At 41.6% G+C, this 12,508-nt stretch overlaps 1 protein-coding gene across 9 annotated transcripts in view; it reads right to left on the bottom strand.

Annotated features, from left to right (window-relative positions):
• Nucleotides 1-12,508, bottom strand: part of RUNX1T1 (RUNX1 partner transcriptional co-repressor 1) — a 149,850-nt gene that overhangs the window by 57,892 nt on the left and 79,450 nt on the right. For all 9 annotated transcript variants that reach the window (XM_043483914.1, XM_043483911.1, XM_043483913.1 and 6 more), the window contains 2 exons: nt 4,013-4,150; nt 1,994-2,235 (listed from right to left, as the gene is read on the bottom strand). In XM_043483914.1, coding sequence (XP_043339849.1) covers nt 1,994-2,235; nt 4,013-4,150 — 380 coding nt within the window. The remainder of the gene's footprint in view (nt 1-1,993; nt 2,236-4,012; nt 4,151-12,508) is intronic.

The raw sequence follows: 12,508 nt of genomic DNA, 5'->3' as shown, positions 1-12,508 counted from the left end.
GTAACAAACATGACAATACAATTATTGTTTTGGGATTTACTTTGTGGTTTTATGATATAAGTTACTTATGTGTCAAAAAGACTGTGCACGCTATGGAAAACAGTGTGGAGATTTCTTAAAAAACTGGAAATAGAACTGCCATATGACCCAGCAATCCCACTTCTGGGCATACACACTGAGGAAACCAGATCTGAAAGAGACACGTGCACCCCAATGTTCATCGCAGCACTGTTTATAATAGCCAGGACATGGAAGCAACCTAGATGCCCATCAGCAGATGAATGGATAAGGAAGCTGTGGTACATATACACCATGGAATATTACTCAGCCGTTAAAAAGAATTCATTTGAATCAGTCCTAATGAGATGGATGAAACTGGAGCCCATTATACAGAGTGAAGTAAGCCAGAAAGATAAAGATATGTGTTACAGCATACTAACACATATATATGGAATTTAGAAAGATGGTAACGATAACCCTATATGCAAAACAGAAAAAGAGACACAAAAATACAGAACAGACTTTTGAACTCTGTGGGAGAATGTGAGGGTGGGATATTTCAAAAGAACAGCATGTATACTATCTATGGTGAAACAGATCACCAGCCCAGGTGGGATGCATGAGACAAGTGCTCGGGCCTGGTGCACTGGGAAGACCCAGAGGAATCGGGTGGAGAGGGAGGTGGGAGGGGGGATCGGGATGGGGAATACGTGTAAATCTATGGCTGATAAGAAAAAAAAAAAAACTTTGTCTTAGCAATAAAAAAAAAAAAAAAAGACTGTGCAAAACTCAAGAATAAAGAAAAAGGAAAAGGAAAATGACCGACAGAAGTGAGCGCACTGTGCTGCCACACTTGTCAGAACCACCTTCCTGTCCCAGAGGACGACAAGGCGCTGCTGGTGGATTCTGAGATACGAGAAAGCTTCTTGTACTTAAAGTGTGAAGGAGAGGGAGGTAAGGGTTAAGAATTGAACTGTAAAACCTGTCAAACGTGAGATACCATGATCTGAAGCAAGTCTATTGCACCAGACTCTCATCCAGACTTGTAGGACTTCTTTTGTAAAACACACTAGTATGGCTTTGCCCATGATAGGTCTATGTAATAAAATAAATGAAATCATCATCCTAAATGAAAACTCTTTATTTATAAAGAAAATCATAGGACATGTAAAAGTGATTTAGAATGCAAAAAAAAAAAAGGAAATGTTTCAATTTCCAGGGTGACAATGGACACATTGTAGTATAATGTGCCCAAATCAACACTTCTATTCTGGCACTAATGGTTCATGTAATTCTACCTATAGCAAAAAAAAAAATTTTTTAAACAATGGTTACAGGGGGTTAAGGGATGAAGAAATCAGAGTATTCTTGTTTTATATGTACAATTTCAGTTTGGGGTGATGAAAAAGTTCTGGAAATGCATAGTAGTGATGGTTACGCAGCAATGTGGATGTACTTAATGCCACTGAGCTGCACACTCAGAAATGGTTTAAATGGTAAATGTTAGCTATGTGCATTCCCTCCCCCCCCACACAAAATTTACTGTTAGTAGTCTTAAAAATGAAAACATAAAAGAATAACATGTTACTTGTTATAAATTCTTGTTCATCTAGGCTGCTAATAAAAATTCCCCAAAGCAACGAAATTAAAATAGGCACCCAATTAGATTAAGCAAACCTCTAACATAACAAAAATATTTTGCCATTGTCGAAGTACCTTAGCCATGCCAGGAGGATATACCTATTAAATTTTATGCACATACACAATTATGGCCAAGATAACGATAAATCTGTATAACCACAGCCAAACGGTAAAAGAAATCACGCTGGGGGTCAATACGTAATGCAGACCCGAAACCCCTGTTCCTACAGAATTAGCAGGCTTGCACGCAAGACCAGGTGTGGAACAAAAGGGCTGCGAAAACGCAGCCTGTGCCTGGAGTCTCCCCCGCCCGCTCCCTTCCCCCGAGCTGGGCCGCGTTCCGCCGGCTTACCACCAGGCCGAGGACGAGGGTGCGGACTCGCTCGCCTATCTCTGGCGAAATGTCATTGCCAAACTGCTGCAAGGTAGTGAGGAACCGCTTCAGCTTGCTGAGCTGCCTGGCGCCGCAGGCTGGGGGCAGCTGTTGATTCGCCAGAGACGAGGAGGAAGAGGAGGACGGCCCGTTGCTGAAGCCGTTGGGCGGCGACGGGGCGCCATTCAAGGCCGTGGGCGAATGGCTCGTGCCATTGGTTACTGTCGAAGGGCGCGAAGTCAGAAAGAAGAAGGTAAACGGGCAAAGAACGGCAACAAGGAAGTCACAACTAAGGGTCCCTCCCTTCCAGCCTGGGGCCTCTGGGTCATTTCAAAGCTGCGGGGTGTCTGGTGAGATGCTTTGACGTCACAGGGTGGCCAGGCGCTCGGGGCCCCGTGACGCCAGGGCGGACCCTGCACCCTGCACAGAGATGCTCCGCACAGAAGCTGGTGGTCAATGGGGGCTGGCTGGGGCGCGGGGCCAGCCCTGCCTCCCAGCCCGCATATGCCAGCCACCTGAAACGCTTCAAACACAGAACAAACAGCGTTTTGGATGTCAGCTTTTTGTCGCAGGCTTACATCAATGTAACAGAACTATTCCTTTCTACACGGCTCCCCGAGAGAAAGTGTACATTTGGTGGAGACTAAATTTATCACTGGACATTTTTAATCATGTTTTGTACACACAACTGACATCTGTGTTTATAGAAAGAGTACTTTCAAGTTTTAACCTTATACCACCCAATTAGAAGGCTATTTTCTCCCCCTCATATTTCTTAACCACTTCTTTAAGGAAAACACAAATTTTATGTAAGAAGCCAAAATGGATATGGTAATTATCGAAGAGTTATTTCTAGAAACCGAAAGGGGACATCTCAATCCAACTAACTGCGTGGATGGGCAGTAACATGGTGAATTCATTCAATAAAATTTACTTGAACATCAAGGTAATAATCTGTAAGAAATAGGGTAGAAAAATTGACACATTTCTCACCAAAGAAACTATTGACTTTATCATGTTAGATCTTTATCAAACCCATCTTTTCAGGATAATTTGGATAAATGGCCTCCAATGGTAGTCTGAAGATGTTATAAGTACCTTATCATCCTTTAAAGTTTCAAGAAAATAAAATGGTCTTGTCCTAAGTGAGGACCAGAGCTACCTGTCAAGAAATGACATCTCACTAGGCCCTCTCACAGCAGAAGACACCTATCACTGAGACTCTGGGTAAAAAGAAACCAAATGCAAGTGTAATGGGGTTACAACTTGGCGCTCTTGCAGCCCCCTGCTCCTCACATGTCTGGAAAGGTCTTTTAAATGGCAGGGCAATAGTTCGTAAATAGCCTGGATATCTCTTTTGCTGATCCCTTATGCCCCCACAGATCTATTTTTGCTTATTAGTTATTTTTCATTGACATATAGATTTCAGGGCACATGGTCTGTAAATATTAGTTTCACAAATTGTTGATGACATTCTGACCAGGACTTTCAGATGGAGGAAAACAAAGCTATCCCCCATCCCTACTAAAATCTACAGGCATGAAAGGGAAGCTGGCATTCTGTCAGAATAGTCTGTCCTTTCCTAGACTGACACAAAACGCAGTACACTCCACTGGTTCAGAACACAAGTCCTGAGCCAAGCTGAAATGGAATAAACATTAAATAAATGTCTGACAGGTTCAACACAAGAAAGATGCTCCTTATTTCAAAAAGCTTTCTGCATGCTTTGGTTGCGTAAAACAATCCCCCTTTTAACTTAAGAATGTAGATTTTAACATTATTTGTAAATAATGGAAGAAAGTGGTATTAGAAGATCAGAAGGAACCTGGAAATAATTGCAGCCTATTAACATGTTCCAAGTCAAAAGGAGCAAGCTAAAATGGGATCTTCGTTTATGCGTAAGACATTATGCTGGATCTTCTTGTCCCTTGACTTTTATTTGCAGAAAACAAAATTAATTTGAGCTTGAAAACAAAAAACACAGAAATGTCTACTTACACGTCGTTGGTGTAAATGAACTCGTTCTGGGAGCCCCTTGAGTTGTTGGGGGAGGTGGCATCGTGGGAGGAGTCAGCCTGGATGGGGTCTTCACATCCACAGGTGAGTCTGGCATCGTGGACTGCTTCTCAGTACGATCTGGGGGACGCCACCACGATCATGTTATTTGGCTCTTTAAGCACCTCGGGGTTTTCTTTTTCTTTTTTAGCACCTCAGTTTTATAAGTGGGGCTCATCTTTTTTTACAAGCAAGGTAACAGAAGAAACCTAGCATCTTCTATCAATAAAATAGGTCTATCTACTGAGGCTTAAATCAAGACTTTATCATGCAAACCCCTCTGAAGAAGGTGTAGCACAGATGGGAGGACCTCATTTCTAACTGGGTAATTTTACATCCTATTGTTATTTCTGGCTTGGGCAGATGCTACCTTTGGTAGTGTTATATGCAACAGCACAACTTCACTTGAAGCTGAAGCCAACATTAGCAAGATGTAAAAAATAGATGAGGAAGTGGGCCGGTAATGAAGCCCTCAGGCAGCTCAGAAAGTACACAAATCTGAGGCTGTTATGCAGGTGGGATCCTGTTAGATGCTGATGTTCTGCGGTAACTTTTTTGGTAATACCTGCCATCCCTTTTCCATGCTTAGTTTTCCAGGCTAATAGATGAAGCAGGCTATGTCTCCTGGTCATAACCTCTCACTTCATTTTTTTTCTGACCTGTTTGAAAAATCACCACTACATAAATGTCACACAATGAAGTTATTATTGACTTAGAATTTATGAGTTTATCATCCACCATTTAAAAAATATGTAACCAATACTTCAACTAACAATCTCCGGCAGAGGAAGAATGGAAAAATACAAAACTGAGAACTCAAAAGAACTAAAGACCCTCCTAATATTTTTTTTATGAGTAGGTGACAGAGAGAAATTTCCTGACTACCCAATAAAGTACTTCAGGACTTTTATACTAAGTGTGTTTTTCTCTTGCAGTTTCAAACTTCTCAATCTAATCTACTCAGAGAAACAGATCTCCAGTTTAAAAAAAAAAGGGGGTGTTTGCTTTTTTTTTAAGATGCAATTTTCTACCAAATATGTGTACCCATGCACACATACCCCCAAAAATGTTTCTGAGGTGCCTCTTGCAGCCTGAGGCACAGATATCTACCAACTGGACTTTCTGAAAAGTAAAACAACATAGACTATTCATACGAATGGGTCTCTTAAAACATCATTATGATCACCATAGTGAAACAGTCTCAAAATTACTTATCAATTATTAAAATGAAAAGCTCAAATTATTACTATGACAATTCCAAATCGACCTCACCTTTATTCAAAGCAATTTCATAGGACTTGGGATGCAATAGAACGTAACATTTGAAAGCTGAAATAGCGCAGATACCACATAAGGGAAGGTGTAATGAAAGAATGAAAGTAATCACCATTCTAATAAAGAATATTTTGAAAGATGAATCAGTGAACAGTAAGTATCAGGATCTCTATTTCTTCGTCTGTACTGCTGGCTGAATAACAATGACTATCCCTATAGTGGATAAGTGTTCCAAGTGAAATGATGGTGAAACACATGGAGATCACCTCTACCTTTATCTTATTATTAAAAACTTGTCCTCATATGCTATTCCAGAGCACTTTACAACCAATGCCAGTGAATAACCTATTCTAGAGAAAAGCAGAAGTTAGGCAGGCTCAAAACTACTTCTTTGATAGTTAAATTCATTGCACAGTCTACTCACCTCAACCAACCTCAGCAACAAGGGAATAAATAGCTTTCCACTTATGCTGCAGCTTAGGGAAGAGGTACAGCAGCGAATACAAGTCTCCCTAAATAAAGGCAAATATTTCTCTCTTGCCAAGGAAGGAAGGATAAAGGCAGGCTTGCCAGAGTCGGCTGGGAGATAACAGTGGGAACTGCTGGTCCATCTGGTTTGCATTCTGCTAACACTCACACGGAGCTGTTAGCGAAGGCAGTCCAGACCCACAGATTTGAAGCACGTGGCTGCACAGAGAAAGGAAGGGGGCGGGGGGAGGGGGAGTGGGAAAAACAGAAAATAAATAAATAAACAGAGCAAGCAAGAGAAGGGAAGACGAGAAAGAGGGAACACACCAAAAAAGCAGGGAGAAAGGAGCCTGAAGAGGGAGAGAAGTCACAATGGACAGCCTAAGCACCCTGAAAGGCTGAGCCTTGGGAGGAAGTCACAATGGACAGCTTAAGCACCCCAAAAGGCGGAGCCTTGGGAGGAAGTCACAATGGACAGCTTCAGCACCCCAAAAGGCAGAGCCTTGCAAGGAAGTCACAATGGACAGCTTCAGCACCCCGAAAGGCTGAGCCTTGGGAGGAAGTCACAATGAATAGCTTCAACACCCCAAAAGGCAGAGCCTTGGGAGGAAGTCACAAGGGACAGCTTCAGCACCCCGAAAGGCAGAGCCTTGGGAGGAAGTCACAAGGGACAGCTTCAGCACCCCGAAAGGCAGAGCCTTGGGAGGAAGTCACAAGGGACAGCTTCAGCACCCCGAAAGGCAGAGCCTTGGTAGACACGGGCCCTGCCTCACCTTGATGCAATTCCTGAGCAAGATCTAAACTTGAGAATATATCCTACACCCACTTTTTACTACTCTTCCTCCAACAGCCCACACTAAGAAAAAAGGGATAATAAACAAGTTGACAATGGGTTTCCTCTTCACACTCTTTTAAGATAAAATTTGCATTTGTCTTCTTCTGCCCAGTATTAGAAAGATTTTTGACATACTTGCAATTGTAATCTGAATACCTTTTGAATACCTATCTTGGTCCACTTATGTAACATGATTCCTATCCAGAATTTAACCATAATGACAGCAATAACTATTATAAAACGCAGAGGAACAACTTTTGTTTTTTTAATTTCTGAAATGTCATCATTTTAGGGGCAATAACCACTAAGCCAGTGAAGAGCAAAACACCACACTTTTAACAGTAATATACACATTCTCACCAGAATGTATGTACATGAGTATGTGTATTTAGGATTTTGACATCGGCCACATTGCTGTGATGGTTAGCTTCACTCTGATGAAACGGAGTTCCAACCCAGAGGTCCTACAAACTTTGACAAAGTGGGACCATATGTAACTCATTCTGCGCTGTTCACTGCAGTCAGTCCAAAATTGAGATAGATGGTGAAATAACCAGCCAGGCCTAAGCCATACATATACACACAAAAACCCTCTGGAGCAGAGAGATGCAAGTAAACTCAGAAAATGTGTTTTAACTATGCTGAGTTCTGTTGCATTTGTTTTGGATTATTTAAAAAAAAACACATTTTGAAATATATTCTTGAAATTTCTATAGCAAACAGTAAAAGAGCTATGATTTAATCATAGAAGTATTTCATTCCATTTCAAATTAGAGGATATAGTAAAACCAATATTAAGCTATGATATTTCTTATGCAGTTTTCTGTTTATGAAAATTATATTGTTCTTGTATGTAATTTCTATTTTTAGTTGCTGTGGGGGAAAGCTGACATTTATTGACACAAAATGATAAACCCAAAAAGAGAGAAAGAAAAAAAGTTATCAGATCAGTAAATTATGTATTTTAAAAAAGAATCATCTACCTTAATGATTTACACCACTTCTAAACAACATCTTCCCTATATGGTAAGTTTTCAACTCATATGGCAGATATCCAACACATATGTACCAAAGATGGCTGATGCATGGAAGGAAATGTGGTATATATAAATATATTACTGATAGCATTTCAATACCCAATTCAATGTCAGGGCCTTCTAGAAGTGGTATGTTTTCCATTTCCTTTTTTGTTGTTGTTATTTTATGTGAAAAGGTATGGCATAATCCGCCATGGCACTTATTTTACTTTTAGTTAGTTCAAATAGTTCCAGATGTGTCTTCACAGTATGAAGAACAGGCATTCTACATTTCCCTTGTTTACATACCATTCTAGAGATGATTGGTGTAAAAGAATTCAGTACTGGTCTAATGAACGGTGTAACATTTTCTATCAGAGTTCATCATGTCAATTTGCAAAGAAGAAATATCTGTTTCACAGGTGTTATGGACTGAGGAGCTTTTCGGTCAATTAGTACTTAGTTCAGAGTTAGTCTTATCTGAGTGTTAGTTACGAAAGCTACAAGGCATGCACCAAAGAGGATTAAGCCCAAGTGGAACCAAAGACCAAGGTACTATTAAATGGAGAGGCAGGAGGAAAACACTGGCACAGAGTTTGATTTTTATTTCTCTGGAAAATATAGCCATTATGGTTCTGACAAAGGAGTCATTTAGTGATTCCAGTGACTGGGTGTGAGATGTTACCGGCAACTGTCTGCAGACTCGAAAGGTAGCCATTCCGGCCTCTACAACACCAACACCTCATTTCCTCGATAAACACCTCTGGCAACATTCATTCCTGCTCAGAACCCTTCAACAATGCTTAGGAATAAAAGTCAAATGCTAATGTTTCAGCCGGATGCAATTATACAGTGGGAAGGATATTTATTAACAGCAATAACAGAACTTCCAAGTTAAGACAGACATGGTTGCAAATGTAGACTCTCTTGATCATTAGCAGTGAGCCCTCAGGCAAGTGAGTTACCCTGAACCTCAGTTCAGCTCTTCCCTGGCGACTCTGCTGGTAAAGAATCCGCCTGCAATGTGGGAGACCTGGGTTTGATCCCTGGTATGGGAAGATCCCCTGGAGAAGGGAACGGCTACCCATCCAGTATCCTGACCTGGAGAATTCCATGGACTGTATAGTCCAAGGGGTTGCAAAGAGTCGGACACGGCGGAGCGACTTTCACTTGCACTTTCTTTTTCCTTTTCAGTCCCTCTTAAGAATGGGGACGCGATCCTCTGCTGCGACAGGGCCCCCGCCACAGTGCCTGCTCGTATCAGGCACCAATTTATGTGAGCTCCTTCTCTTTGGCCTTCCTCTCCATGATCCATTTATGGCTTTATTTCCAATGCCTTTCCCCAACTGTAGGCTCTGTCTATACAGGGCACCTTGACATTACTCCTTGACTTTTCTGCCTTTCTTTATAGAGCTGTTGTTTCCTTTATCTAGAACATGTCCCATCTTGTACATTATTTACTGCTCATTATGGATTCCACATCCTCTTAAAGCTTTCCCCAGCTACCCTAGGTATCAACCGCATCAGGCTTCCTCTGCCTCTCTTTTGGCATTTAACATAGCCTATCTGTACAAGATCTGTATATGTGAATCTGTATTATACACTCAAACACCCCACCCACTGATAATACTGACAGTAACCAGTTATGTGTTAGTCGCTCAGTCGTGTCTGACTCCGTGGCCCCATGGACTGTAGCCTGCCAGGCTCCTCCGTCCATGGGATTCTCCAGGCAAGAATACTGGAGTGGGTTGCCATTTCCTTCTCCAAGGGATCTTCCCCACCCAGGAATCAAAGCCAGTTCTCCTACATTGCAGACAGATTCTTTCCCATCTGAGCCCCCAGGGAAGTACAGTTAGCAACTTGATAGCAATTTAAGTGCCTCCTTAGGAAGACATTTTAAAAATAAAAATAAACACAACCATGGCTTTCATCATTACCCAGGTGGCGCTAAGGATAAAGAACTTGCCTTTCAATGCAGGAGACATAAGAGAGGCAGGATCAATCCCTGGGTCAGGACGATCCCCTAGGGAAGGGGAAGGGAACCCATTCCAGTATTCTTGCCTGGAGAAAGCCATGGACAGAGGAGTCTGGTGGGCTATGGTCCATAGTGTGGCAAAGAGTCAGACACAACTGAAGCTACTCAGCATGCACGCATAGCTTTCACAAGAAAGAATGTTAACTCATAATTTTTACAAACCCATTCCCTATATCATAGCCACTTTAAAGATAGCAACCCTAATCCCATGGCAAAAGGCAAATACAGAATCATCAACAGCAAATAAATACATGAGAAAATGGAATGCAGGTAAAGATTCTGAAAATCCAAAATTCAATTCAATTGTGCAACCACCTTATGTAGTTTCAAAGTGTAAGAATGACCTGTTCCATCATGTCTTACCATGTGTTATGTGAAGATATTTATTTCTGAAATTCAAATCTGACCTGACCTATTACCTGGTTTAAAACTTCTGGAAATGTCCCACTGACCACAGAATAAAATATAAGTTCTTTAGCTTACCTTATGTCACAGATACTGTTGAGCTCCTTCTTAACAGCCCTTATCCCGGTCTTCCCCGTCGAAGAGCCCTAATTTTGTTCAGATACACAATTCTTAGGGGCAGATTCTGCTTGTTTTCTATTACTCAGGTTATCACACTCCCCTTATAGCAACAGGTTTCAGAAGTGAGATCTGTGCTCCAATTATGGACACTGGGTTATGAAGGGAGGTCGATAGAAACCTCGGAGAAAATATATCAATGATAAAGTGCACACCAGACTTCCTCTGTTCACATAAATTTCTCTGTCCATAAACTATGCCTGAACAGAAGTCTTTTTCCAGAAATATTAAAATGAATATCTAGCTCTTATTTTTAAATACATTTTCAATTCTCATTACTAAATCTCTATCAATGATTTGATTACAAAAAAAAACTGTACAAATGTCCAAATTCCTCTGCTTAGCTATCATCAAAACACTCATTTTCAAAGCTCAGACTCTTGAAAGAGTCATCCACACTCACTTTCCTTATTTCCTTTTCCTCCTTACATGTACCTGGAGTGGACACCTATAAGGCCTTGTGCCTAGACAGCTTCCCTCCCAGGACGGGGACTTCCCAAGCCCTCTAATCTCATAGCTACCTTGGGAGCCACCATGTTCTTTGATGACCTCATACCCCAGATACCAGCGGCTGGCCCAGGCACAACACTTAGTCTGAGATGGGCAATCTCAGGAAAGAAAAGTAATTCCAATCCAGAGGCGAAAATCACACGGTCTGCTGCCTTTCATGTCCAGAAAGCAGGTGTGTGTTGGAAAAGAAGGCAACTAACAGGCAGGAAGAAACCAAGAAATGACAAGAGGTTATCCTGATAGTGCCTCATAGGAAACGTGCTCATTCTACTGGATTCTCGTTGCATCTCTAAAATTCCTATAATTTGGATCTTCCAAACAATCCTAGTCAATCAGTCCCTCCTTTGCCTAAAACTTAATTTGAGCTGACTTTTTACCTTAAACCATAGAATCCTAAGTAAAATAACCCTGGACTATAGCATCAATCTATTCTCCTCCTACTGAAACTTCTAAATTGTCTCTTCATTATTAATCCAAGAAACACTTGTATCATTTATCTGGCATCTTTGGATCAGCTGACACTGTTCACCACTTCCTTCTTCAGGAAACATACTGGCCTCTGGACTCAATTATTCTAACATTCTCCTTATTTTTCTCAGGCCTTCCTGGGTATTCTTTCTCAGTCTCTTTTAAAAGTTCACTCTTTGACATCCCAATGATAACTACTCTATTTCCCCCCAGTGTTCGTCTTCAAACTTTCACTCTATACCTTTTCCTTAGTGACTTCATTGGTGCTGTGATAGTCACACCATGGCCATTATGTGGATGACTTGTACATGTAACTCTAGCCCTAATATCCCTTGCAAGTCCTAGAACCAAATATCTAGAATGCTACTCATTTCAAGAGGCTGAATTCAAACCCTTATAAATCCATCTTCTCACCTTGCTTAAGCGATAATCCATTGAATGGACTTTCTGATCTGACAGTTCATCTCTGATCAATTCTCCAAATCACATCCAAAGACCTTTTATAATGTTAAGCAGAAAGTCCTTGTGTCTTACTAGGATGCAGAAAGACAGAGCTTTGTGACTCATCTGGCTCCCATCTACCCCCAGCCACCTCTGAGCTCTTTCCTGAATTACTACGGCCTCTGAAAGCCCCTGCGTCACACAGGGTTCCATCACACTGCATCCCTTACCTGACATACCCTTCCCTCCACCACTGCCTGTTTAAGTCCATCACCCCTTTAAAACTCCACTTGGGTCTCACCTCAGCTAGTGCGTGCTAAGTCGCTTCAGTCGTGTCCAACTCTGTGCAACCCCATGGACTGTAGCCCACCAGGCCCCTCTGTCTGTGGGATTCTCCAGGCAAAAATACTGGAGTGGGTTGTCATGCCCTCCTCCAGGGGATCTTCCTGGCCCAGGGATCGAACCCAAATCTCTTACATCTCCTGCACAGGCAAGTGAGTTCTTCAACTGTGTCACTTGGGAAGCCCCAGCACAACTCTCCCATCCTGGGCTGTCCCAAAAACTACCCTATATTTCCATATTTCACTCTCTAGATCCTCTTATGGCACTGATCACACTTTATTTAGAACCAAGGTCAGTCTCTTCCACTAAACTGTAATTTACTTAAAGGAAATTATGATGACATATTATTTGTTTTTATAGCCCCAGCCCTTGGCACAGTGCTTGACACATAAAAGGTGCTCAATAAATATTTTAAATGAATATATATTGCTATAAGGCCATAATGCAGGCAGATGGGATAGGGTGTC

The sequence above is a fragment of the Cervus canadensis genome, chromosome 12 (genome assembly GCF_019320065.1).
Source record: "Cervus canadensis isolate Bull #8, Minnesota chromosome 12, ASM1932006v1, whole genome shotgun sequence".
NCBI classification, from domain to species: Eukaryota; Metazoa; Chordata; class Mammalia; order Artiodactyla; family Cervidae; genus Cervus; species Cervus canadensis.
This window is presented reverse-complemented; position numbering and strand designations above follow the sequence as displayed.